This window comes from Haliotis rubra, unplaced genomic scaffold, assembly GCF_003918875.1.
Source record: "Haliotis rubra isolate DU_JTF1 unplaced genomic scaffold, ASM391887v1 Scf127, whole genome shotgun sequence".
Taxonomy (NCBI): Eukaryota; Metazoa; Mollusca; class Gastropoda; order Lepetellida; family Haliotidae; genus Haliotis; species Haliotis rubra.
The window spans coordinates 433,371-461,266 of record NW_025765192.1 but is presented as its reverse complement, the minus strand read 5'-3'; the positions used below and the strand labels follow the sequence as shown (position 1 = coordinate 461,266).

At 41.2% G+C, this 27,896-nt stretch overlaps 1 protein-coding gene across 1 annotated transcript; it reads right to left on the bottom strand.

Annotated features, from left to right (window-relative positions):
- Positions 1 to 729: 729 nt before the first annotated feature.
- LOC124266624 lies at positions 730 to 26,260 on the bottom strand. Its single transcript, XM_046701424.1, has 23 exons — positions 26,132 to 26,260; positions 25,173 to 25,318; positions 20,257 to 20,397; positions 19,732 to 19,845; positions 18,735 to 18,851; positions 17,824 to 17,955; positions 16,504 to 16,791; positions 15,685 to 15,903; positions 14,247 to 14,390; positions 12,923 to 13,039; positions 11,923 to 12,072; positions 10,961 to 11,080; positions 10,329 to 10,445; positions 9,213 to 9,341; positions 8,561 to 8,674; positions 7,881 to 7,997; positions 6,879 to 6,986; positions 6,151 to 6,264; positions 5,727 to 5,840; positions 4,381 to 4,500; positions 3,402 to 3,530; positions 2,443 to 2,562; positions 730 to 1,384 (listed from the first exon to the last, which is right to left on the bottom strand). Exons 2-23 carry the CDS (start codon positions 25,291 to 25,293, stop codon positions 1,242 to 1,244), a joined length of 2,988 nt encoding a protein of 995 aa, XP_046557380.1. The 5' UTR covers positions 25,294 to 25,318; positions 26,132 to 26,260; the 3' UTR covers positions 730 to 1,241.
- Between the last annotated feature and the right edge of the window lie 1,636 nt (positions 26,261 to 27,896).

The following is a 27,896-nucleotide window of genomic DNA, read 5'->3' as shown; positions in this document are numbered from 1 at the left end:
CAATTTATTACCTATCAATTAAGCGGTGTGAACAGTATACTGCCAGAAATGGGAATTACGGAATTCGCACTGCCAGAAATGGGACGACGCGCTAGACCAATTAAAATGTGTGATAATCTCACTGCCAGAAATAGGACTAAATCATTGTGAGCATCAGTAAGTAATGTTTATTGCACTAAGTATTTTAACCAGTCAGACATAGTCACATCAGTACGCAATGTATTATATTGATACGTATGTCATAAAAAAATCCATCATTGTTTTCGTCCTTACATAAGGGAGACAACTGCGAGTTCATTACGCTTACAAACTCATAGGAAGTAATGTTGTAACATTTCAAATATTTCTAAATTCCTAAAGGTAAATGTTGACAATTCGACAAAATATTCTATAGCTGTGAAAGTTAGAACCGCCAATCACATGTGCAGTTTCTGACCACGTCGTACACTCAAATATCAATACAATACATACTACTACATAATGTTCGTGCCAACAATTTCCTTCCCTTTCTGGCTTATCAATAGAATTAGATACGGATTACAATCTTTACGATATAGTTAATATTTTTCGTCTGCAAGTCAAAACTGCAAAATAACGTCCAAAATACGTTTCTGCATGATCGGAGCAGTCTATCCGCAACAGCAGGGGTGGCAGGTTCATTCTTGAGCAGGTAACCCAGGATAGACTCCCCTTGCATCTCGGTACTCAGCAAGAAACCCCTGCTCTGGTGAAATAGATTCTTCCGTTGCTACGCCAACTGCCCCAAAACGAGATGTTCACGTTTGTTCGACAGTTGGTATAATATTCAATATTAATATATCCTTCGACCCTGTGTGTAATGCATACATCTAACCAGGATAAACAAACATATTACATAATTACCAACAGTGGTGAGCGGAATTACAAAATTCCAAAGCTCTCATCCAACATATGACCTATATAGTTCATATAATAGATAAGTTAATCTTCGTGGTACGGTTAACGTCAACAAAACACTTAATATTCGGCATTTCTATAGCCACCAGATATGACAATGACACTGTGCAATAACTGCTGGAAACAACTTGAATGGGCTGATGTATCAACACAACATTTTTGTCATTTTTTTTTGCTTTTATTCACTGTCAAATTCATCAAATTTCCACCGTCGCTAAAACAAAATATAACCCAATTCATAACATAAAACTTTTTATAATCTGAAAGAAACTTAAATGATGTTTGGTAACGTATATGTTACTGTCTTAGCATTTGATGTTTAGGATCTTTATTTGGTTGCCTTTCAACAAACATGATGCTTGACAACTGCGGCCCTTGTACGACATTTCATACTTCTTGCTGACCCCGTCCTCGACTTTCAAACATTCGTTGTCCTTGGTCTTGCACACTGAAACGTAAGTCATACATTATCATAGTTACGGATTGAATCATATAATTATGTAACAGTCACAGAATGTCATCGGATAGTGCCCGTGTTTGGGTTACAGGACCCTTTGAACGTATTCCAGTAATAAAGCGGCGTGTCTGCTTAATGTGGGAGAAAATCCCGAAGTAAAGCAGGTCTTAGATCTTACCACTTTAGTGAGACCCATGAGAACGGGAATGACAAAGCTAAAACATGATCGGGGAGAAAAGGGTTTTAAAGCAACAATCATATGTTCCTGGCGTGCTCAAGGGAGGCAACTTTGAATAGGGAATCGTGACGTTGTGATCTGCGCCACCTAATGTTGGCCATGATAATGCACATATATAGTGATCCACAGGGGTTTGTAATGCTGAAAACTGCCATCAGGGTATATACTGTCACTAATCGGGTCTCAGTACTATATAAACGGAAAGGGATGTAACGAGGTCAACAAACCAAGTTCGTTTCAGGGCAAATTCAACAATGCTCACTGTATTTATCCCATTTAAAGTATGCACACATTTCAAGCCAATAGATGTACCTACTAAATAAGACATACAGCACAAAAATCAAAGCAGTACTTTGGGAGCTAGGGTCTTTGGAAGCTAGAAAAATCGTGATTTCTCGATTCCGAGCCAAAATCCCTGCTTAGAATTTGTAGCGGTAACTCACCAATTTTCTTGTTTATTTCACAGTATACACACACGACGTGCACAAAAACATGTTGAACAGATGGCACCTGTCAGCGCGCTAGTCGCCATTCTTTCGGAGAAATTTACACCTCACTATCATAATGAGTTTACGTACATTTATTCATCGCAAACAGAATTGTGTCGTGCCCGTTCGCCATTGACGACCTTGGCCTTAACCTGCGCCGCACTGAAAAAAGTCAACGATCTGATGGGACATATTTTATTTATAGCCAATGAGCTCCCTTGCTCTTTTTAGTGCGGGTCAGGTTAAGGCAAAGGTCGTCAATGGCGAACGGGCACGAATAAATCAAGTGAACGTGGGAAGATATGAGAAGTAAGGGTACTCACGGATGCCGACTTTGTAGATCTTCCCATAGTGGCACACAGACTTGTAGCAGTAATAGGGGCTGGCGTTCTTGTCCCAGCTGCCCTTTCCCTGGGCAATACACTCGCCGTTCTTCTCACAACCTACCCGAAACAAACCGAGATAGCGCTTAGAGTGAGTGAGTGAGTTTAGGTTTACGCCGCACTCAGCAATATTCCAGCTATATGGAGGCGGTCAGTGATCAACAGCATGAGCATCGATCTGCGCAATTGGGAACCGATGACATGTGTCAACCAAGTCAGCGAGCCTGACCACCCGATCCCGTTAGTCGCCTCTTACGACAAGCAGAGTCGCCTTTTACAACAAGCATGGGTTACTGAAGACCAATTCTAACCCGGGACCTTCACGGGTGATAGCGCTTAGAACATCGGTTCAGTTGTATAGTATGTGTCAGATCGTAATGACGTTAAGTTCAAATCTTTGAAGGGCATTTAGAAGTGGAATGCATAAGAAAAGCAAGATTTATGGATGTCAACTTCTTTATTGTGAATAACACGACGGAGTAAGCATACACTCCGAAACGTCGTGTTATTCACAATAAAGACGTTGACATCCATAAATCTTGCTTTTGTTAGACGATAAATTCCTTGATGAAGAAAAACTCAGAAAGAGTATTGTATTGTCAGACCAAGGATCATTATCGGGTTGAATGTCTTTTAGAACTCAACACCAGCAGATACAGACACCGCGAAGGGAAGCAACTTTATGCTCAAATTGACAGGAATATTAATATATTTGGGGTATGATATTGTATCTCTCTAAGTGCATTTTATCTGTACTATATCACAATGGCGGAATGCATACGTATTTATAAGATCGATGAATCTGACAAATCATGTATATAGATATTTTGTGTCCAATGAATTAAATAGATTGCAGTGACGTTTCTTTAATATAATATTCCTGGTTCAACGTGCTTCACCTTTAGCTGTCCTGATGACCAGTCCAGACGAAGGGTCATTTTTCTTTTTGTGTTCGCAGGTCATAGTACCACAAGATCCAGTGGACACAGGCTTGCCTAGCTTGTAGCACTTGTTCTTATAACTGCAATCTTAAAATAATAATAATAATAGTCCATTTATATTGCGCGTTTATCCATGCACATTGCATGGTCAACGAGTACGGAACACTCCATGTGGAGAATACAACCGGTCGCCTGTCAGGCGCTCAAGGTTCAAATTCAGACTACCATCGTATCATACCAGGTACCCAATTTACTGCTGGGTGGACAGAGGCAATTTTGAACAAACTCACTTGCCTAAGGTGGGACCACATGTATCACATGTGCTTCGTTGTGGGCAGGACTGCCAAACACGGTCAACCATCCGAGGACTGTCCGCGACCAACGTCTACGCACAGGACCACACACCGCCACAATAATAGCAATCAAAGACAATAGCCCTCAATGTTATTATTCATAACAGAAGAATCTGTCGTTTATTGCTGTCAGAAAGGACCATGTCTACATAACATATGATGTATGGCTGTATTTAACTGTAATTTTACCGTTATCTTCACAATAACATATCATTACTTTCCCTGGCGTAGCAGTTTTTAGTGGGTTAGTGAGTGAATTGTACGCACTAATCATCATGATTCCAATCGTCACTAATTATGCATGTTCTTCTTATATACTACTCAAAACGGTTAAGGATCACACGATTCATTTTCTATAGCTGATATGGCATGTCATGAATATGAAAGTATCGGGTGATCCTTAAATTTCATATTCATATCGCCCACCTATTTCAGTCCAGTTTGTGCAATGTCTTCTAAAACCAAAGATGAAGTGGATCTCAACGAATTCCAAATATCCCTAGGCACTGTCTACCTTGACAAGCATTTATTCTAGATAAACATATTATGAGAGAGAGTTTTAAACATAATTTAGAGTCTCCTACCCCCGGATTTGAACTTGAAGGGGTTTTCCTTCCCATTGGGCTGACATTCGAAGTCTGAACAGCCTTGTCGGAACATAGCCCCCTTCTCCAAACACTTCCCTGTCTTCGGATCCTTGCAGCCTGAAAACAAATACATACGTCCTAGACTGGTAAACCAGTGATTGACAGCAAAAGCAACAACCCGCGCAGTCGCGATCAGAGTGGCCCGCTGATACCAATGTCTGTCTATACTCAAAAGATCCATTTGTCGTTATAAACATCAATTTTTATACTGATACACAATCTTGGAATATGAAACACAAGGGTAGTAAGACGTTCCCTTCTGAGTCCAGAGCTGTTGTACGGCCTAAACTTCGTGCTTTCAATATATATGTTACATATCAGGCGTGTAGCAAGCCAATTTTTCCGTGTAAGCCCGATAGGTTGCAAAGCTATATATTTAGATAGTCTTGAGGGCATGACCAACTTTCATTTTTATATGACTGACTGACTGACTGACTGACTGAGTTTTGGTTTTACGCCTCTTTTAGCAATATTCCAGCTACATCACGGCGGGGGAACACCAGAAATAGGCTTCACACATTGTACCCATGTGGGGATTCGAACCCGGGTCTTCGGCGTGACGAGCCAACGCTTTAACCACTAGGCTACCCCACCGCCCCTCATTTTTACGAGATCTTAAGTGTTATCGTTTTATGATTTCAATAACTTCAAAATGTTGTTATGTTATCACTATTTTGAAATCATAAGAGGCATAACTTAGAATAGTCTACCATTAATTCAGACAGCATAATCATTTAATTGAAATGTGACTTCTTCATATGCAAATATGTTTTGGCATTGTTTAACGCATGCTTGCGTACATGGTAACTGTATTGGTAATGTTTAGTTATCAAAGAATATTGCAGTCAATATGATTCCTAAAGGGATTACCATTTTTTAAATTGTTCTGACAACGTGTTTGCAGGTATTTTTTTGCAAGAATTAGAAAAACATTTTTCAGCTCACAATCACGTGTAAGTCTGGGCTTTATAATGGTAGCTAAGCTCCAGCATAGCTCCAGCAACACAAATCTATTTGTCACAGCAGGCTGCATTATGTTCCAGGTGAGGGACTGAAGGGTTAAGTCAGGGCCCGCATTTGTTAACCTCTGTGGGTCCTAATGGGAAACTGGATTTCAAACACTCCATGTAGATCTCTTTCACATATCGGTGGTTGGTAGCAGGGTGGTTAAAGTGTTCGCCCGTTACTCTGAAGACCTCTCGATTCACCATTGGGCGTTATTGAATCATACTCACTGTAGTCAATATGTAACAGTGTAACCCAGATAAGGATGTTCTACATACCGAGTTCCACAAGGTAGGAGTGACAGGACTTCTTGTCCTCGCTGCACTTGTAGGTGTTGCAGTTGCGTTTGTACACGACGCCCGGGTCGATACATTTACCATCCACCTTGCAGGCTGGCAATACAAACACGTTATGTTTTATACAATAAAGCCTCGTGAAGATGAATTTGTTAAACTCGGTAGATCATTTAATAGGCAATCATCACCACCACCACCACCATCATCATCATCATCATCATCGTCGTCATCATCGTGGTATTTCGTTATTTATTATATCATTTATGTATTGATTGAATGATTTATGTATTGATTTATTGCTTGAACGCTTACAGTAGATGATCGCTTAAATACCGTTTTGTTACTTTTCTCGCAGAATGTTCAACCTTATACATTACCCCAACCCTGACAGCACGTGTCCACCTACCTAGATGCACGTGTTGAATCACTCGATGGGTGTTATTCACACGGCATATGTACGTGTTGCAGCCATCTTTGATTTCATTGTCTGGAGGATAGCATTTGTTCTTCCACGGGCATTCTGAAATCGAAATCAGTCTAGTTACATGTGGCAATGTCATTTCGGTGCAGAGGCCGAGACTATGTTAGTCTGTAATTTCAGCACAGAGGCCTAGACTATGTTAGTCTGTCATTTCAGTACAGAGACCGAGACTATGTTAGTCTGTCATTTCAGTACAGAGACCGAGACTATGTTAGTCTGTCATTTCAGTACAGAGACTGAGACTATCTTAGTCTGTCATTTCAGCACAGAGACTGAGACTATGTTAGTCTGTCATTTCAGTACAGAGACTGAGACTATGTTAGTCTGTCATTTCGGTGCAGAGGCCGAGACTATATTAGTCTGTCATTTCGGTGCAGAGGCCGAGACTATGTTAGTCTGTCATTTCAGTACAGAGGACGAGACTATGTTAGTCATTTGCTATCATAGGGAGACCGAGACTGTGTTAGTCAGGTGTTATCGGAGGGAGACTGAGACTGTGTTAGTTAGGTGTTATCATAGCTAGATTGAGACTGTGTTAGTCAGGTGTTATCAGAGGGAAGACTCTCTGCCATGTGTTATTAGAGGGAGACTGAGACTGTGTTAGTCATGTGTTATCAGAGGGAGACTGTGCTAGCTATGTATTTTGTACTCACCTAGAGATCTCGTCATCTTCCCGCCCATATTACAGGTGTATGTTATACACCGTTTGTCATCAGTGACGTTACCGCCGACGTCGTAACACTTGTCTTTGTATTTGCAGCCTTAAAAGATAGGAATGAATTCCAGAGGCTCCATATATTAACTAAGGACAAGACCCACCATACCTAATTACTAGTACTACAGGAAACATGTGTTAATAACCTACAGTGACCTGCTCCACAAATCATGCGTAGTGACCACAATCACAAAGCAGCAAAGCATATGGCTCTCTCGCGTGAAACGATGAAAACTGCCAACAGCTTTCTACCATATCCTTTAATCAATCGCATCTCTACTGTCATCACTAAAGATGAGATGTAATGGAGACCATCGCCAAAGTGATGACAGGTTTTAAGGAGTGGAATCAGAGACAATAACATGCATATGTATGGGCAAGGGTGTACTTAGATGAAGAACTTGTACCGAATCCCATTCACATTTTGTGAATAATTGTATAAAACACACACAAAAACACAATATCCATCTTGAGTGAAATCATGTGAAAAGAACGAACCATTTATAAAACATTTGTCATTACATAACATGTGTTTATGTTTCAGAGAATCACTTAAACCAAGCACAAATTGGGAACATATAAACTACCGGGCAAAAGAAAGTTATCATCGGCTTCACCTGACCAAAAAATAGAAACAAAGATACATGTGAGATTTATGATAATTTTTTATAAAGCGAAATAATTTTCCAATAATTTGACTGAAAATTCATTGTAATGCAGGTCTTGCATTTGCCGCAAGTCATTCAGGAAGAGCCAAGGGGTGACAATTAACAATTACACAAATCAGAGTTCATCAAACAGTTTGACGACATTGAGTTCTTGGCTATCCACCCTTACAACTGATTAGTTACATCTCTTCCTTCCCCTTTTAGGGATGTACCCTCGTCAGATAAGGAAGCTCGGTCATTCATATGTGAATCTCCTTATGGTCTTCACATACCTTTGCTTTCAAGGAACAGTTTCCGAGTCCCATTTTCATACGGTGTGCAGTTGTAGGTAGAGCAGCCAACCTTCAGCTTGTCGTTCGGAGCTACACAGCCGAGGTTGGTGTTGCATCCTGGAAATGGGAAACGTGTGAAGTACTACAGAACCTTAGCATTCGTTCGTTCGTGAGTGAGTGAGTGAGTGAGGGGAGGGAGGGAGGGAGGTATTCTTCATTTCAGTGATATTGGTGATGTTATGCCATTCTATTATGATAAACAGCTTGGACAAATCCCCAAACAGGTTCCTGTTTGAATTGATGTCACCATCTCCACGTCCCGTATCAAGATCTACTCATGTATGTTTTTACGCAAACGAGTGGCGACATTAATGTCGTCACGTCACCAAACTGGATGTATCATAGCTGATGGCTCCATATAACAATACCATATTCTAACACATAAGCCCACAGTACCATACATGGGATCGGTTCGCTGATGATCCTATTTCAGCACCTATTTCAGCACCTCTTTCATGCCATTCATGCTACTTTCAAGAGGAACATATGATGCCTTGGCTATATATCTGAACCAGTGAGGCTGACTAAGTGTTCCGTGCCATTCATACATCAGACATCGCTATCTGGTTGTATAACAAGACATCTTATAAGAAACATCTCCTTCAACGTCGGTAACGTACCCGCCCATACTGGATAGAAGCCTGGCCGCTCACCGAAGATACACTCATAGGTACAGCAGCTGGCGTTTAGCCTGTCTCCGGCATTGTAGCACTTGCCCTTACTGTCGATACACCCTGGAACAGAGAGGTATAGTGATATAGCTTCTTCCGACTCATATGATGACGGGTTAGAAATGGTTCCGAACATTTACGCTTTACGTAAGACTTAATGCGACTTAATGCATCGTCATTACCGTTTATTTATCATTTAATATTGATTTGTATATCGTGATAATTCTAATATCAGTCGTTCAAGGTAACGTACTCATTAAAGATCGCAAACAAACACGGGCGGATGACAGTTACATTCATAAAGAATGAATGAATGCTTGAGTTTTACTCCGCTTTTTAGCAATATTCCAGCAATAACATCAGGAATGTACTTCAGCCATTGTGCCCTTGTGGTTCGTCGAACCCGGGCCTTCGGCGGGACGAACAGACGCTTTAACCACTAGGCTACCCCACAACTCCCTTTATATAGAAAAACGTTTGGTCAATAATACATACAATCTTATACCACAACAGTCTATCAGCATGTTAGTATCCTGGTAAACCGACCCATGGTCTGGGTTGAGAATTGGAAGAAACAAACATAGAGATCTGGAAGGCCTACCTGCTTGACTGACTTCCAGTTTCCACTTGATCGACTTCTTGCTCCTGTACTCCTTGCAGGAGTAGTGCATGCAGTTCTGTGTGACGTTCTCGCCCACCTCGAAACACTTCCCACCTTTTGCAGAACACCCTGCGTCACAGAGAGTAATTCAGTTTGCAGTGTGTGAATGTAACAACAGAAACACGTTAGTGTATTGAACTTCCCATACTTAAGGTGAAGGTAAGATGTCGGACCTTGGGTACCTGCTGCTGAGTTAGTTTGATAACCAGCGGAACGGTAAGGTTATGGAGGAGGGCGTTACTTGGAGGTGAGGTGAGGTGAAATTGGGTTTAACGTCGTGCTTGAGAATATTTCGCTCATATGACGACGTGCATGCGTGTGTATGTGTATGTGCGGTTGCTTGTACTAGCCCACACTTAAACTGGTTTTATAGTGCTAGCCCACTGAGATACCATGCCGCAGTTAAGCATGAATACCCCACTCAGACACATTATACTGACTCCGAGCCGACCAGTCCTTGTTGTACCCATTAATGCCGAGCGCCAGGCAGGACCAACAAGTACCATATTTTAACGTCTTTTGGTATGACACGGCCGCTGGGATCGAACCCGCGACCTTCCGCTCTCCGGGCGGACGCTCTAACCACTACACCACGGAGTCGGGTAGCGTTACTTGGATGGTAGAAGAGACACAATATAATATTCTAGAAAACACGTATGAAAAACAAATTGGTGGGGAAAATTATGAATAGAAAATCGGTCGGCCTTTCTGAGAAAAGCAGTGAGTGCTTTTAAGATGTGACGGAGTAATCAAGTCCCTAAAACCAAGGGTCCCTGAAACATATCTCAGTTCATCTTGCCAATATGTAGTATTTGGTAGTGGCTATGCAGATCTGGACAGCAGTTAATGTATATATTTCCCAACCCTAGACGAGTAGTTTAAGATACATCCCGCTTACCTCCCTTGACGACACCCAGCTTACCTCGGGTCCCTGAAACATATCTCAGTTCATCTTGCTAATATGTAATATTTGGTAGTGGCTATGCAGATCTGGACAGCAGTTAATGTATATATGTCCCAATCATAGACGAGTAGTTTAAGATACACCCAGCTTACCTCCCTTGATGACACTGAGCCCACAGGCTGATCTTGATCTGTCACAGTGGAGGGTAATGCACCCTTGGGTTACATTCTCGCCCTGCGGGATACAGTGGCCGCGACCGTCAGAACACCCTGGAACAAACACAGCCAGTCTCAGAACTATGTGATTATAATAGAGATCTACGCTTTCCTGGACAGGTGAGGAAATGCTTCAGGAAAGTCCAGAAATAGGAACCACGTTGTACCAAGTCCCGAAAGACTACAGCAGAGGGAGTATCTTGTTTCAACGTTGTGTACAGGAACAGTCAACAGTTCCAGGAAATTAGCTTTAAATGAGGCCTTTGGTCAATCACTCAGCCAACCATATATTTATAAACTTGAATAATCATTTGAACTATAAAACCGTGCGACGTGGTTTTTGTTGTTTTTTTCATATCGAAACACGCTGCAAAAGCAAGGACCAGATATAGAAACACATTAACGATTGTATACTGGGCAGTTTAACCCAGGTATACATTGTCAGGTATCATGCTTCATATACAGGAATGGTATCACTGTATTCAGTAAATGTTTGTCTGAGACTGAACAACGGGCTGACACAGAGTATCATGGTTTAGAATTCCGAGCTACAACACCGGTATTGGTACCTGCTACTTTCACCACGAAGCCGGCGAGTCCTGACACCTTGTCCTCCTGGCACTGGGTCTGGTAACACCCCTTCACCTTGGTGTAGTTCAAGGGAAGACACTGATCCTTATCTCGGCAACCTTACAATGAATAGAAACGTGGTCTGTAAATAAGACAAGAACTGAGCCTGGACAAAACAATCTAGTGATTGCCATTATGAACATCGATTCACCCAATTGTGCTACGATAGCATCAACCAAGTCAGCGAGCCTGACCACCTGGTTTCATTAGTCGTCTCTCCCGACAAGTATGGTTGCTAAAGACAGATTCTGATCCGGATCTTCACGGTTGTCCATAACTGTCAATCAATAATGCTTGTTTGTTTATAAATATAATGTAATGTTTGCTTGTTTATCAATCTTTGACATTTCTGACAATCAACTGAGAGCTGTATTGGAAATTGTACACCTCATGCTGTTTATCACACATGAGCTGCCAAAAACATATGTAGCAAAACCCAGTCAGTGAGCTGCAAAAATGAATCATCGAAAGTATAAACCTGCAAAATTATCCTAATTACGAGATGAGATGTTGAAGATTTGGAGTCTTGATGTTGGATAGTCTGTCTCACAGACCCCGAACCATATTATTTCCCCTTCTGTTCCCACCCCCTCTAATGCACAAACCCTATATGAAGCAAGTCTAGATGTTCCACAGGTTCAGGAACATCTCAGGCCCAGTCTCACTTGGGCTAATTTTCAATTAAAACAGTTATTTGTTTGTATCAAAATTATATATTTTCTGAGAATAAGCGTTAATCTGTATCATGGGGTTAGACCTTGTTGAAGGATATTTCGAGTTGAATGTAACGATGTTTCTTAATTAGCATTTCCTTATAACAAATGGGTTGAATGGGTCTTTAAACCAACATTTGTGTGTATTTGCTGCAAGTCATGGAAATGCAATCACAAGTGTATCATACCCAAGCCCTCGTCGGCGATTTCGAAGAATACAGTTTGTGTTTTGTTGTCGTATTTCCTGACGCACGACTTCATCTTGCACGTCTCTCCCACCATGTCCGTCCACGTCTCGTTCTCCAGCCGGCACTTCAGGCTCACGTCGTCCATGCAGCCTGCAACCACACCGACGGGGAATCAGTAAACGATAGAGTTTTGTACTTATTAATTACACTTTTGTACGTATTAAAGACAGAGCAGGCCTTAAAGGACGGTTTATGATGGGGAAGAACCTTTTATTTTGTTTGGGTCATACTATAGGCTGTTGATCTCCACCTCTACCCCTCCCAACACCTTCAACAACACTACATACTCTCCCCATCCTAACACTCATACCATTCAAACATCACCCTTAAACATCCCTTGCTTAAGTTACTTTAGGGCACATGAATAGGTTGGGTGAACATCAATCATCATGTGAATGATGAAGGAGCAGGAACTAGCTCTGAAACGTCGTATAAAGAATAAAAAGTTGTTATTCATAAAACGTGGCATGTATCCATCTTACTTTAGGCCGCTTACCATTCATATGGTGTTAGCATGCTTTATGAAAGTATTCCTTTAATGCTCGCTAAACTCCAACAAGAAAATATTTGAGGGAAAAATGATATCGGTGCTTCAAGTATCTGGACTTTCAGTGGCGGTCGTGCTTATGTCGGGAACATATTTATTATATATGTGAAACTATCATGGGATGCATTATCATACAGCCTTAATACCAGAACAAATATTCTGTGTGAAATAATCAGAGAAAGGGGAGCACTATATTTGGATGCATCATGGCAAACCAGGGCTGGGGGGTTGCCTTGTGTTAAAGACCCGAAGACCCGGGTTCGATTCACTACATGGGTACAATGTGTGAAGCCCGTGTCTGCTGTCCCCCGTAATGACATTGCTGCAATATTGTTTAAAGAGGCGTACAATCTCTCACTCACTCACTCACCCACATGGTAAACCAACGCTTACCTCCCTCCACCACCACCAGGATGTTGTGGTTGAAGATGTCTCGACATTCCTTCGTCACACACTTCTTAGTGACCCTCTCCCCAACTGCAACAACTTCCTCGTCAACATCGGTGCAACCTGGAACAAACGCCAACAGAGACATCAATGACATCATCAGCCTTCTACAGTCATGTCTCCACTGGTCCCATTACAAAGATACCCGTGAAGGTCCGGGTTAGAATCCCATGCTTGTCGTGAGAGGCGACTAACGGGATCGGGTTGTCAGGCTCGCTGACTTGGTTGGCACATGTCATCGGCCCCCCAACTGCGCAGATCGATGCTAACGCTGCTGGACTGTCTAGTCCAGACTCGATTATTTACAGACCGCCGCCATATAGCTGGAATATTGCTGGGTGCGGCGTAAAACTAAACTCATTCACTCACTCACCTATTACAAAGAGGAATAGCATCTACATTTACACGCTGTCTGGAACGTCCTAGAACTCACAACAACATTCGGTGAACATACCAAACAAGGACTGTCTCTAACAGCCATGTCTCTCTGGTTCCAATATCAAAGAGGAACAGACTCTACATTTACACACTGTCTTGGCCAACTGGCAACAGACATGAACATCGATGAACATCCGTAAATAGACTGCTTCTTACAGTCTCGTCCCCCAGATCAAACGTTACTGGTTCCATTTACACAGAGGACCAGAATCTACATTAAAAACTGTCTGCTTTGAGAATCATATTGTGACATTGTTAGTTGTGTTTATATCGAATATAGAGCGGTTTCATACGTGCAACATTCGTTACGGACACATCACGAAAACCTTCTGAGCCTTTGGAACCAAAACCATCTATTCTCTAAGAGGACATGGGTAACCACTTGACTCTAAGGTGTAACTTATTCGTGCAAGAATATGACAATCTTTGGTTCGAATCCCATGTATGCCCATATTGTGATTGCATTAGTTTGTCAGCACAATACGAGTGTTCAATAGTTTTGTGAAATCGTGTCATTGGGTTTTGTTTCCACATTATGTTGAAATGCTCGTCCAAATATGTATAACCCACCTATTATTTCAACTCCTCACTAACTGTGCTTAAAGGCAGATATAGTGCTGTTGTAGTGGTATAAGCATTAGTCGTTAGTTGTGTTCACATGTATTTGTTCATATATCAGCCAATAGGAAGCCAAACATGGCCTTTGTCCTATGACAATGCGTGACAACTGACTGACGTCCTTTTTGAAGCAACAATAGTGAAGTGACCTTGGTGTATGTATTGTTATTTCATGCCACATTGTTGTACAATGTGCGCGGGTCGCGACACCTACCGCAGCCGATGGGGCTATAGAAGCAGGAGTTGATGAGGGTGTTGTTGTCCCCGGTCTTGACGAAGGGTAAGGACCCATTCATCATCCGTTGCACGCCGTCATACAAGTCACAGAAGCTCCAGAACTGGATCTTGTGCTTCATTCCTGAAAACAATATATACAGAAGACTGATAGCGTTCTGATAAAAACGTGTCTAACACGATACACATCTGCGTCCTTTTTGCAGAGACAAGATCAAAATATTGATTCAAATCTTAGTTCCCCCTGCTTCCTGGTTTGTCATAACTGTTTACGAAAGTGGTACACATAGGAAGCAACACCTTTATGTTTACCAATATTCCAAGAGCTCCAGCCTTTAGCTTCCACAACTGCCCCACAACGAAGCACATGTGACGCATGTGGTCTCACCTTAGGCAAGTGAGTTTGTTCAAAATTGCCTCTGTCCACCCAGCAGTAAAATTGGGTACCTGGTATGATACGATGGTAGTCTGAATTTGAACCTTGAGCGCCTGACAGGCGACCGGTTGTATTCTCCACATGGAGTGTTCTGTACTCGTTGACCAGGGGGTAATATGTCAGCGCTTTGAGCATGCAATGTGCATGGATAAACGCGCAATATAAATGGACTATTATTATTATTATTAATAATAATATTATTACAGGTCATAGCTTTTGGCTACGAATATTTCAAAGGACTTCGTACGACTATCGCTCAATAGTTGTATGAGCAGCGTTACAACATTCAAGGTCTTAGTAAAGCTTTCAAAACATTTTGTGATAGACATACACATGGCATTTCCTAATAACACGCATCTGTTATAAAGTATGTCCGATACTAATCCCTGTCTGACTTTACCATATACCTTGTAGACAATTGACTTGCCTTTGCGTGTGTTTGTGGCATGTGCTACCAGTGGGGTAGGATACGTTCACCTTTATCAAGAACACCTTTGACGATAACTATTCTATCGGGATGCAACAAACGTTCCTCATAGGGTCGGAATCATACTATGGACTGCTTTTAGCAGAAATCTCTTTTGGATATGGAAATAATCTTGACTCTTTAATATGTCACGCACACATCAGCTATAAGGACAGAGATGCAGTGTTTAAGGAAAGGTTGTAAATGTGTTATCTGCTTCATTTGACATTGTCGGAATATTTCAACTAGTACTTTGATCTGTTCTGAAGAAACAATTTGCAAGCCGCCTGAAAGAATGTGAATTTAGTTAAACCGAGTCGGCTTGAAAATATTTCAACTGTGAATCTGTTCTGAAGAAACAATTTGCAAGCCGCCTGAAAGAATGTGAATTTAGCTAAACCGAGTCGGTTTTGACGCGTCATAGGAACTAAAATAGGCTTTCCATATCGAACAACTTCAAATCACAATAAAACGTATATCTACAGGAAGGTACTTCGATATCCATGTGACCTTTACCTCTGACCTCTTGACATTCCGATTCATTTGTAGCCATGAACAACACAAACTGGTGTTTGGCCGGAAGCACGATGGGACGTTCGATTTCACCGTCGAATCTGCAGCAGAACTCCATACGCGTGGCAGCGCAGGAGTAGTTGCCGTCGGGAAGGATGCCGAGGGTGACGTTGGTAGCGTTACAATCACTGCCTGTCATCTGTATGAATCCTTCTTCGAAGCCTGGAATATCAGGAAACAGAATTATTTTAATGAGTACATTTCGAAATTCTTTTCAATTTCAAAACGTTTTCCTTGTTATAGTTATTATGCCAGCCTTCAATAAATTATTCTTTGCTGTTAGGAGTTGTGTCCCTTGGGCGTTTAAGAACCGTATGATCGTGGGGCCAGTGGTACTCGGTTCATCAGCACCATACCTGTGGCAGTTTTAACCACAGATGACTTGCATTACTTAAGACTTTGTCATACATTAATCTGACAAGTGAGACGAAATAATGTTGAAGATGGCGTTAAACTAAACTCACTGACTGATGCTCTACATCGGTTCCTGTGAGCTACAGACAAAATATTCCAGTTATGTCTACAAACTTTGACGTTCGCTTTTCAGATCACAAACGTAGTTCTCATTTGTGAGTGAGTGAGTTTGGTGTTACGCCGTTTAAGCAATATTCCAGCAATCTCATGGCTGGGGATACCAGAAATAGGCTCCACACATTGTACCCATGTGGGGAATCGAACCCGGGTCTTCGGCGTGAGGAGCGAACGCTTTAACCGCTAGGCTACCCCACCGCCCACTAAATATACTACGTGAAAGATACCAACCTGGCGGGCACGTCCCATTGTACCTGAGGATGCAGTACCGGCCAGGCTCCCAGTAGGTCTGATACAGCGGTATGATGGAGGGGTCGTCGACGTCGTGGTGCACGCAGTAGTGGTGGTCGAACTCGTGGGCGGTGTAGTTGCCCTTCAGGAAGAACTCCTGGGACTTGTAGTTGCAGCCGTCCCCGCACTGTCTGAACCAACTCTCACGCCAGAAGTTCTCCCCGTTGTTGGGGCATCCCCCTATGGGCTCGGGCAGGGCGTAGTGACCCCGAGGCCACATCATCACATCTGCAGCATCATGTGTAAGGTGAGGTATGAATCTAAATGTGTCACTTGCATGTGTACTTAAAATCCTAATATGCTAATTGAGTGAGTGAGTGAGTATGGTCTTACGCCGCTTTTAGCAATATTCCAGCAATATCACAGCGGGGGACACCCGAAATGGGCTTTACACAATGTACCAATGTGTGGAATCGAACCCGTGCCTTCGGCGTGACGAGCGAACGCTTAAACCACAGGGCTGCCCAACCGCCCCTAATATTCGAATAATGGACAACGTCGACGTTTGAGACTCTCTACTTCTCCACCATCACAATTACATCTCCCTCATCCCTCCCAAAGTTTATGATAATGTCCATCTCAAAGTTAATGCATCAAGACTACCCTCGTCCTCGTCCTCATCCTCATTCCCAAACCCTTTACTCAAAACCGTCTAAATGTAATTGGATGTTTCAGTGCACAATGCACAATGCACAGACACAGTAGTATAATTGGTGATTGGTTCCCGATCAATCATTGAAAATAATTGGTTAGCGTCGTTTCCTGTGATCATGTCCAAAGAAAAAAAACTCAAGTTCTTTGGTTATTTTTTTCGCAAATTGCACATCTTTAAGATGACTACCAGGATCCTCATCCTCATCCCCATGACTTGGACCGAGCTTGTACCAAACAAGTGTTCCAAATGTAATTATGAAGATGTTTCAGTGTTTACAATGTACAATGATTATTTCACAACCACACTACTCTGTAGTGATCGTTGATATCCTCGTTAATAGACAAAAAATAACCTTGATATAACAACACACACTATTTGTCCATTTTGGTTTAATACAATATCACTGGATCCCACTACTGCATGAGAATCAAAACATGCATGTATATTTCAGTTGTGTAGAACTTTGCATAGTACTAGTCCCTCATTGTATTTATGTATATTACCCATCCACTTTGTTAGCGCTTTGAGCATGGGCCTTGTGCATGGAAAAGGCGCATTATAAGTTCACATTTATTATTATTTAACGTGTATATTTTAGCACTCACCATGCGAGTGTGTGAGAATCCTGGCCCTCAGCTTGTCCTGTCTTTCACCGGTACACTGGTATATTGCACACTCGTCCTGCCAGAAACTCAGCATCGGCTTGCACGGCTTCTCCACGTCGTGGGTCAAGCAGCCTAAGGGACAAGAACAAGTCTCAGAGGGACATATTGAAGAATACCTTCATTCATCGCACAAGATGTGCCTTCACGTACTGGTCGTAGTAGCAGTAGTATTACTAAAGGAACGTAGTAGTAGTGAGTGAGTGAGTTTATTTTTACGCCGCACTCAACAATAATCGAGTCTGGACAAGACAATCCAGTGATCGACAGCACGAGCATCGAATTACGCAATTGGGATACGATGACGTGTGTCAATCAAGTCAGCGAGCTTGACAACCCGATTCCGTTAGTCGCCTCAAGATTATGACAAACATGGGTTACTGAAGTACTAGTAGCAGCAGCAGTAGTAGTAGTAGTAGTAGTAGTAGTTATTGTAGTAGCAGCAGCAGCTATAGAAGAACTAGTAGCAGTAGTAGTACTAAAGTTTGTTTTTGTTTAACGCCGCATCCAGCAATATTCCAGCTGTATGAAGGTGGTTCATAAATAATCGAGTCTGGACCAGACAATCTAGTGATTAGCAACATCTACGACCTATGCAGTTGGGATATGATGACATGTGTCAACCAAATCAGCGAAACTGACCACCCGATCAAGTAGTACTAGAAGCAGCAGTAGTAGTAGTGATAGCAGTAGCAGCAGTAGTAGTAGTAGTAGTAGTAGTAGTAGTAGTAGTAGTAGTAGTAGTAACGAAGTCTTCTACCCCACCATCCTATCCATATATCCGTATCGCACGACAATCATAGGTTGTTTGGTACGTATCAGAATGGTTTGGTCAACAATCAAAATGTTCCTACCTGTTTTGACTTTCTTCATGACGTAGCAGCCGTCGTCTATCTGGCACTCAAATGTGTCACAGTGTTCCACTGCCTTCTGCCCGACACTGTAACAGTTGCCGTCCTTCCACACACACGCTGGGAGAAACAATTCAATAGTGTACTAAATGCATGTACATATGTAACATTAGTGGTTGAACGCCAGATGACCATTCATTCTGTTTAATAACTGGTCATTTTACCACGAAAGGTAAAAGTCGTTAAATGAATCTGCCTCTGTTCTCAAGACAATCGACGGGGCATACTCCTAACTCAGTATTCAGTAACAATACCAGCTCAGTATGCTCTTGCGTCGTTATCCGGAAACACAAAACGACGTCCATGTCGGCGCGACACGTGCCGGTGGTACTGCTCCAGTGACACGGTCGTGAATAACTTGCAAATGTATCCTGTTATACGCAGTTATCACACCCTTTTCAGTTTGAGAGACACTTTGACACGGTTCCGTCCCAAACTAGTTCTGATGAAACGGTCTTTTGGGCCAGTTGTCGCCCTTGGTCGAACAGATCGACGTCTATCATCAACGTTATTTTTCTGTCGCTTTCCAGATTGTAGTCTGCTAATTACTGTGAAACGTTAAACCTCGTGCCACAACGTTCTATCTTGTTCGAACTTCCATCATGCAAATTGCACGCACGTGTAGCCGTTCCTGACATGACTAGCACCGCCACATTTGAGTTCAAAAAACAGTTCAGAATCTGGTATTTGTCATTGAAATGTACAGCAACGCACTGACACGTGTAATTCACTTCAATGTAAATTTCGAATTTTACCCCGACCATGTTCACGAGCATGTAATGACAAACGCTTGCACGAAATTCATAACACGTTGTGAATGGAATAATAATTTTCTGAATCCATACAATCATACAACTAATATCACCCAAAAATGGAATATCGCCTATAGTATATTTCCCTTCTTCGTGTTAAGGGGTTGACAAGGGTGATGTTCTCTTACCCGCTTCTTCTAGCACATATGTTGAGAACTCTCCATCATTGCTACATCGGTACCGGAAACAGCCCTCCGTCCACGTGCTGTTCCTTTCCTTACACTCGCCCTTGAACGAACAACCTGGAAGTCCAAATCATTAATAAAATACCATAATTCTAGAAGTATGAGTCCGTATTTTGCGCCACTTAACTAAAAAATTTGAATGGCGACTTCATACATTGATGAATATTAGGATTTGAACCAGGACCTTAGAGGTGACGAGCGAACGTATTAACAACAACGCCAGCCTTTATCATTAAAAGTATAAGGAAATCGAAGAAAGAAATATAATCTTGAAATATTTATCAACAAGAAATATTTTCATGGAATACTTACAAATATATTGTACAATTATGTTAATGTTGATGTTACGTTTCTATGATTCTTGTTTTAATATATGCAGTTTGCTAACAGATACGCCAGATATACCTTCAGAAACGTGACTATCTGATTGGACAGACATATTTGAAAGTGTTAGCTGAGTAGACTCACCAGCCTGTATAGGGAGGAAGACGCCATTGTCAATACACTGGAACTTGGTGCAGGGGTCGCTCTGAGACTCCCACACGTCGCCCTTGTCGTAGTAGACGCCGTAGTAGAAGCAGGAGCATATCCACGGCACACACCGATCACCTGTGAGGTGACCATAGGGACTGATTATTGTCAGATCAGGAGTCAGCGCAGAGGCAGGAGAGAAGGAGCGATTGAGCGATTGAGTGAGTGAGTAGCTTAAACTGTGAGTAAGTGAAACGTCGAAGAGACAGTTTAATGTTGTGGGAACATGCAAATAATGCACGTCAGACGCTGTAACTGGGGGGAGGGAAGAGTCCATTGTAAGCCTATATCATAAACATATGTTTATGAATCATATCAATCAGATTTTTGCGAAAAAGTGAGCGTATCCTGCTCCACAGGAGGTATATCCGTCACAGACACAAAAGAATCTAACTTAGCACAGTGAATTGTACCTCTTTAACCGACTAGGATATATATATCCCCTAATCCTTTCTTCTTCAAACCGGCAATCGCAACATAAGCATCACCCATTGTGACCATGCATCTTTGTAACCGTTGCCATGTCAACACTGAGAAACTATAAACTGCATGGAAACCGATGACATAATAATTGCTACTTATTTTGTGTTCACTATGTAAACGTTTAGTCAAATCAAGTGAAACATAACAATGGTCTTAAAGTCTACACATTGTAAGTATGGCTATATGTAATATATGACATAATTGTAATTTGTGTTATGATGGCACTACTCTTGGGCAAATAAGGATATAAATACGAACATGTAAATAATCATAATGTATTCCGATGTCTATTTGACATTACTTATGACCCAAATTCATTAACAACTGGGGGAGTAACTCGGTGGAGTAACTCGGTGTATACTCCCCATCGAGTTGAGATTGATAATACGATGTGCCGTTGAGATCGACATCCAGTGATCGTGGGGTAAAAATACCAGCGCCTTGAGCATGCACCAGTTGCGTGGATATGTGCGCTATATAAATACCCTATATTAACAATACATCCTGAATAATACCATTTCTGTTTGGTGCCAAATAACCTTCACATCAGAGAGAAAATGTACATAGCCCATTGTTGTCTATAGTTATCCTAGATTTGAGTTGTGTTTGTAACCCTGAACTTATTGTCCAATATTGTTTTTGCGTATATTTGAAAGAATTTGAGCAATATGTGCACGCCAGTTTTATGTATATACTCCCAGTAACACAAAACATATTGAAAACGAATCAATTATAGAAACCGTGAAATATACTGAAAAATCTATTCTCACTGGTAGATACGTCAAACCTAATAACGTCAGATTATTTTATCAAATGCACTTAAAGCAAGGCGATATCAGAGACAACGATGGTTCAGTAACATTACAGAATACAAGCGCCGCCCATGTTAGTATTTTCCGATCTGGAAACAGTAATCAACGAGAAACCGTGGTTCAATTCGGCCAATAGAAATATATTCGCAAATATAGAATTGCTTCATTAGTTTATCAAATCTGCCGGATTTATCAACCGGAATCGCTATATATCTAAGAAACGGGATGCTTGGCACCTCGCTGACATCACAAATGAGACGATTATTCACATAAGTCACGATCTGCTGCAGGGAAAAAGCGACTTTCTCAACCTAAATCAATTTTCTGCGTGGATGTACGTGTGTTCACACCTCGACAGCCTCATCAATACATGTATTGAGTTACCCAAACGTTTTCACCTTCTATCGATCAGTATTGCATTAATCATCCTGAAAGGTTCATATGTTGACATGATCAGAAACCTTATGTAAAACAGGGGCGCATTATCGGCATTTAGATCTGTTTGTCTTCATATAAAGAACTATTGCCCAGCGCTTCGTTCTTAGATACCTGATCAGAATATTATGTATACCGGGACAGCACAGAACCGGCCGAGAATTTTAACAACCTATAAGATCTTTTAAACATGCAGATCGTGTTAACCTTCAGGCAGTGTTACACAATGATCACTTCACCTATCAAACTCTATCAACGTATAAACCATCTTAGTCCTCAAGTTCCACCATCCTACAGGCACTGTCAATATTCACATTATATCTTCGTATAATCGTGCAATAAAGACGCCCACAGATACAGCGCCGTGAGATGACAAACAAAATGGATTCCGTAACATATAAGTAACTGTTCATGTTTAAATTTATTTTTTTGTTCCACCTTTGTGCTGTGAACGGCATTACAGAGTTATCAGTACCATGCCTGTATATTTCACTTACGTTGTCCATATCAGTGGGCATCTACTGTGCTCCTCGTTGTTGTTTTTATGCATATGAATCGAAATAATTGCTCGGAATAGCAAAATAAGGCCTTTGGATATATTAAGTTTCAGATATATCCGTGATCGATATCAAATTGTGGCCGAATGATCAAAGACTTAAAAACCACTTCTGTTTTACTTATTTACCCACTTGAAATACAACTCTACCCAATTTAACAATTCAATTTGTCTACATAAAAAATAATCAGAATGACAAAAATATTTATTGTTTGTCAAGAGGGACCTGAACTTTGTTGACTTTGGAACAATATCCTAGCATCTGTAGTCTTTAGCGTCCACATTGCACACACTTTTCCTAGATACAACGTTTCAAAACTCTGCATGATTGTCATATTTCTAAATCTGACGCTCCAGTGACTAAGACGATGTATCATGCTATTCCTTTTTACTATTAGTCCGTAACCCATGCTTGTCGTAAGAGGCGACTAATGGGATCGGGTGGTCAGGGTCGCTGGCTTGGTTGACACATGACATCGGTTCCCCATTGCGCAGATCGATGCTCATGCTGTTGATCACTGTATTGTCTGGTCCAGACTCGATTATTTACAGACCACCGCCATATAGCTGGAATATTGCTGAATGCGGCGTAAAACTAAACTCACGCACTCATTTTACTACTTGTACCACAGGTTTCCATGTTTTGTTATGCATGTCTTGCTTCTGGGGGATTTTTGGCTGTTGTTGTTGTTGTTGTTTTTGCTTTTAAGGTTTTTTTAAATATATTTTTGGGGAGGGGGTGTGATATTCTATTTTGGGGGTGGAGGTGAGGGGTTGTTTATGTTTCTTAAGGGGAGGTGTATATTTGGTTTTAAGGTCTCCTGGAGGGGGAAGAGGGTCTTCTTGTTTTTGTTTTGTTTTTCTCAGGTGAACCATTAAATTACCTTTGCAAATAAATAAATATATTCAGTTTGGAAAATTTCCGCAATTTTCCTTAAACAAGGAATTATAGAAATCACTCATCAGCAGGAATGAAAACGTTCAATGAAGTCATTTCGTCAAAAACTCCCTACTCTTAATCATTCCTGACGCCTATCAAACCACAAATACATGCCTATTTCCATTACAATACAACCTTTGACAGCACACCTTTCAACGAACAAACAGAAATGCATTAAAGCAAGAGACTACGTTATGCATTTCTGAAACCAGAGACGCTTTATACTCTGAGTATATGCAAACAAGGTCTTCATATACTGTAGAGTATATTAGCATGTTCTTTCCCTTGCTAGCCGGTCGAACATGTATTTATTTGTATCTAGTATTCGTTCTGTATTTGTAGTCAATATATACGCCATTAAGGTCGGTTAGGTACTTAATCAGCCTACTCAGTCAACATGGCGCCAGATGGCACGTGCACTTGGTTGAGGCATGACGGGAACCGGAACACGAAGACAAATAAAGTCAAATGTCTTTAGAAATATATATCTTTGTGGTACAGATATCTAGGATACAGTTTCGACGGAAGTGATGATTATGCAATAATGTTTGTTGAAAGGCATTTTTCTGAATGTTAAAATACTCGCAGTTTACATTCAGGACAGGTCACATTTGCTTAAAACAGGGTTACACGGAGCATGTATTGTTAAAGGATAAGGTAAAATCACACCACTGTAGAGATGTATTCCGCAGTGAGTGATTGAGTGAGTGAATGTAGTTTTACGATAAAACATTCCAGCAAAATCACAGCTTTATAAATTGCGCCCATGTGGGGAATCGAACCCGGCCTATCGGCATGACAAGCGAACGCTTTAACTTCAATGCTACTATTCCCATCCCGCATTTTATGGATTTTCCTGGGATCAGATCCACCATGCTCTAAATTTGAAACCTGGATTCATCAGCAGGGGGAATTGGAATTTTGTTTAAATTATATAATTCAAATTGTATTTAAATTATGCTAGTTTCACATCGTGGAAACGATTGTTTTCATACTCTAATGATTCTCCAGCAAGGTAACACGCCCATGGGCGAAAACGACTCACAGATACTATTTTACACGCAACCTACATGTTTAGAATTTTTCGGTTTTTACCTGATTTTAATGTTACTTTGACCAATCATTCTACAATGCCAAGCACAGCATGTATTCTTGGGCAAACTAAACTATATCCTTGATATCATCTATTTTTGTTGCTGATGTTGTCTGCGAGATCATGGTACATTGTCCACAACATAAAAGATGTATTCTCTCCTCGTGTTGACAGAAGACCACCCTCTTTATTAATTCAAATTACAGCAAGCCGTTTGATGAAAACCAAGTGATTTCTATCTGTTGTCAAAAACAGTGCGGTAATTTTAGAATTGGTAAACAAATTGACATGTTTTCCATGTTAAAATTTAAAAATTTTATTCTTTCTTAATTGTTGCTATATTTCATATTTACTATTTACAATTATTATACAAACAAACAGTCCCACAAGACTAACAATTATACATCCATTGACTTTTAATCACTAATTATTTCAATATAATCATGTATCAATCACATATGGAAACACTAGTGCTTGGATTTCATGGGGCTTGTCAAACATATACACTATAGGACAAAAGTAAGTGCACCTTACCAGTATTTGGGTTTCCGCCATGTGCAGTGACAGTAGTCACGTGCACTGTCACCATCAGACCCACTAAGAGGGGGAGCCACCCCGTCAGACCCCCTCCCCTCGGGGCACGGCTGTCAGCCATCAAGGTTCGTCCAACTACTCTCGTTCTGAAAATGAAAAGTTAAGATTTTACACACGCTATCTAACAATGGTATATTTATCTACATAGACGTGTGCCGTATTTTGTGTATCCCCTCGCAGACGCAACGGACTTTAGTACCATTTTGTATCTTAGTATCAGTCAGCTCGTTCAGTCTCTGTACCAGTGGTGTGGAGGCAGGTAGTGGTGTCAGTGTACGTAGCCGTTTCAATGCTGGAATATTACTGGAAGTGAAGCAAAACAATCCTCACCCTATATATCAATATATCCGTGAAGATCCGGGTTAGAATTGATCTTTAGTGTCCCATGCTTGTCGTACGAGGCGACCAATGGGATCGGGTGATCAGGCTCGCTGACTTGGTTGACACATCTCATCGTATCCCAGTTGCGTAGATCGATGCTCATATTGTTGATCACTGGGTTGTCTGGTCCAGGCTTTATTTACAGACCGCCGTCATATAGCTGGCATACTCCCGTATTCGCCTCTTACGACAAGCATAGGTTGCTGAAGATCAATTCTAACCCGGATCTTCACGGGTGGTAAATAACAGTGTCTGAACCAGAGGATCCAGATTGGGAGGTACCGCCAGGCCGACAATCAGGTTCATTTGCTCATTTTAACCCCTTCTAGCAAGTCGGCCTGGCGTAGTGTCATAACAATGATACGTGGCCTTAATTATATCAAAGGACACCGGCAAATCGGCCTGGCGCACCTATCTGCATGTCCATTTGGTTGAAAAGTCGGCCTGGCGGGACGCCCCATCCAGATACATGCGTCATGAGCAATGATCCATGCCGTCTAGGTCCGATAACAACTCACCCGGCCGACAAACGGATCTGTTTATCCCGCTGTGAACCTTTTTATCTCATCTAAACAGCAAGTACACTCCATAACACTGAGGATGATGTAGAAATTATTAACTGAACACCAGAATTGCATCCTCTGTAAAGCCTGTACAGTCACTACCTGACGACAGGAACTGATGTGAAACGATCCATGAATCGTTTCCAACTCAGTGCGCAATGTCAATATTATCCCACAGCATGTTACTTAGAGATACAATGTTTCTGCCTTTGAAGTTACTGTTAACAAATACTATATTTTTCATGTTTTTTTAAATATATTATTCATCATGAAATTGATATTTATGTTTTACATTAACCTCGATCGGATGTTTGATTCCGCGTTTGACAGTATATCTGTCTTCTTTGAGTCACATTTTAGTTGGGGCGTCCAATATTGAACACACTTAATGGATAACAACTTCTTTTATTTTGATGCTTGACAACGGTACAGGAATCTGAATCGAAACGTCGCACTCACGAAATAAAAGGAACTGTTATCCTTAAAGTTTGCTCAATATAATATATCTGTTGTCTCAGCTTAATTAAGGAGAAAAGAGTATGGATTTGCTAAGTCGGCCCAAAAAGCAATTTGCCAGGCGTGCCACAGACGATCCAGGATCCTTTGGTCGTTGTATTCAATCCCAGATTCGCCTTGATAAGGCGAACAAGGTATGAAATCATATCTCAACGTATGGAATCGTCATATATCACAGCCTTCCTCAACCACCATGCTGTGTAAGGTGCTTTAAAGCCAACTCAATTAATCACGTCTGAGGAAGGTCAGGCCCCGATTTCTCGAAACAAAAGGTCTGAGTTTTGACTTAAGTTCGAGTTTTACTCAAATTTGAAAAAACGCAGGAAAATGCATTTCACAGAATGAACTGAAATCGGTGTTAATAGTAGACAATTTAAATTGGTGGATAGATTACTTAAGTTGTTTGGGCATTTATATTTTAAAAATGCAGTTGAGTTAAAAATTCAACTGTTTCAAATTGTGAAACTCATTTTGAGATTTGAGTAAAAACTTATGTTTGTTTCGAGAAATCGGGGCCAGAAGTGTACACAGGATAAAGTCTAATGTACCACGCACAGCAGATACTGTGTAGTTGTACACAGAGTTTTACAAATAGTAGATATACTATGTATAGTTCTCATTAACACTTTCATCATCAGTATCATTAATGTTCTCAAAACCCTGTTGATATCAGGTAACAAAATATTCCAAGACACTTCAGTTTATTGTAACCTTTGATTATCCGGGCTAGGTTGGTTTACTGAAACCCCTGCTTAAAGTAAGCGGCGACTGGCAGGATTAGGCCGTCAGACTATCTCACTTACTTGGTGAATGTCATCGTATCCCAATTGCGGTTATAGATGCTCATGATATCGATCATTTGATTGTCTGGTCCAGACTCGATTATTTACAGACAACTGTCATATAGCTGGAATGTTGCGGAGTACGGCTTTAGCAAACATACATCAGATTATCGTAACAGTTGAATGTATTGGATTCGGTCACACTAAAATGATGCCGTTTAAGTATTGTAAGAATTAGTCACACTGCCGGACACCGCTAATGCACATAAAAACGCATTTCAGCATCACTTGTGCACAGTAACTTGTTGATTTGAAGTTTAATTCCGCTTTAATTTAAAGTTTGTGTCCGTGTTACATATGTTTTGTATAAACCAGGGAGGGTCCATATCCAGCTTTGATCAAGTCAATATATTTAATTCTTT

Excerpts from the sequence above, each read along its gene's own strand:
- LOC124266624 (XM_046701424.1), bottom strand. The coding sequence starts at position 25,293 with ATGGCTGACAGCCGTGCCCCGAGGGGAGGGGGTCTGACGGGGTGGCTC. Across the intron at positions 13,040-14,246 it reads CTATAGCCCCATCGGCTGCG|GTTGCACCGATGTTGACGAG; the intron begins GTAGGTGTCGCG and ends CGTTTGTTCCAG. Across the intron at positions 7,998-8,560 it reads CTTCTATCCAGTATGGGCGG|GATGCAACACCAACCTCGGC; the intron begins GTACGTTACCGA and ends TCCCATTTCCAG.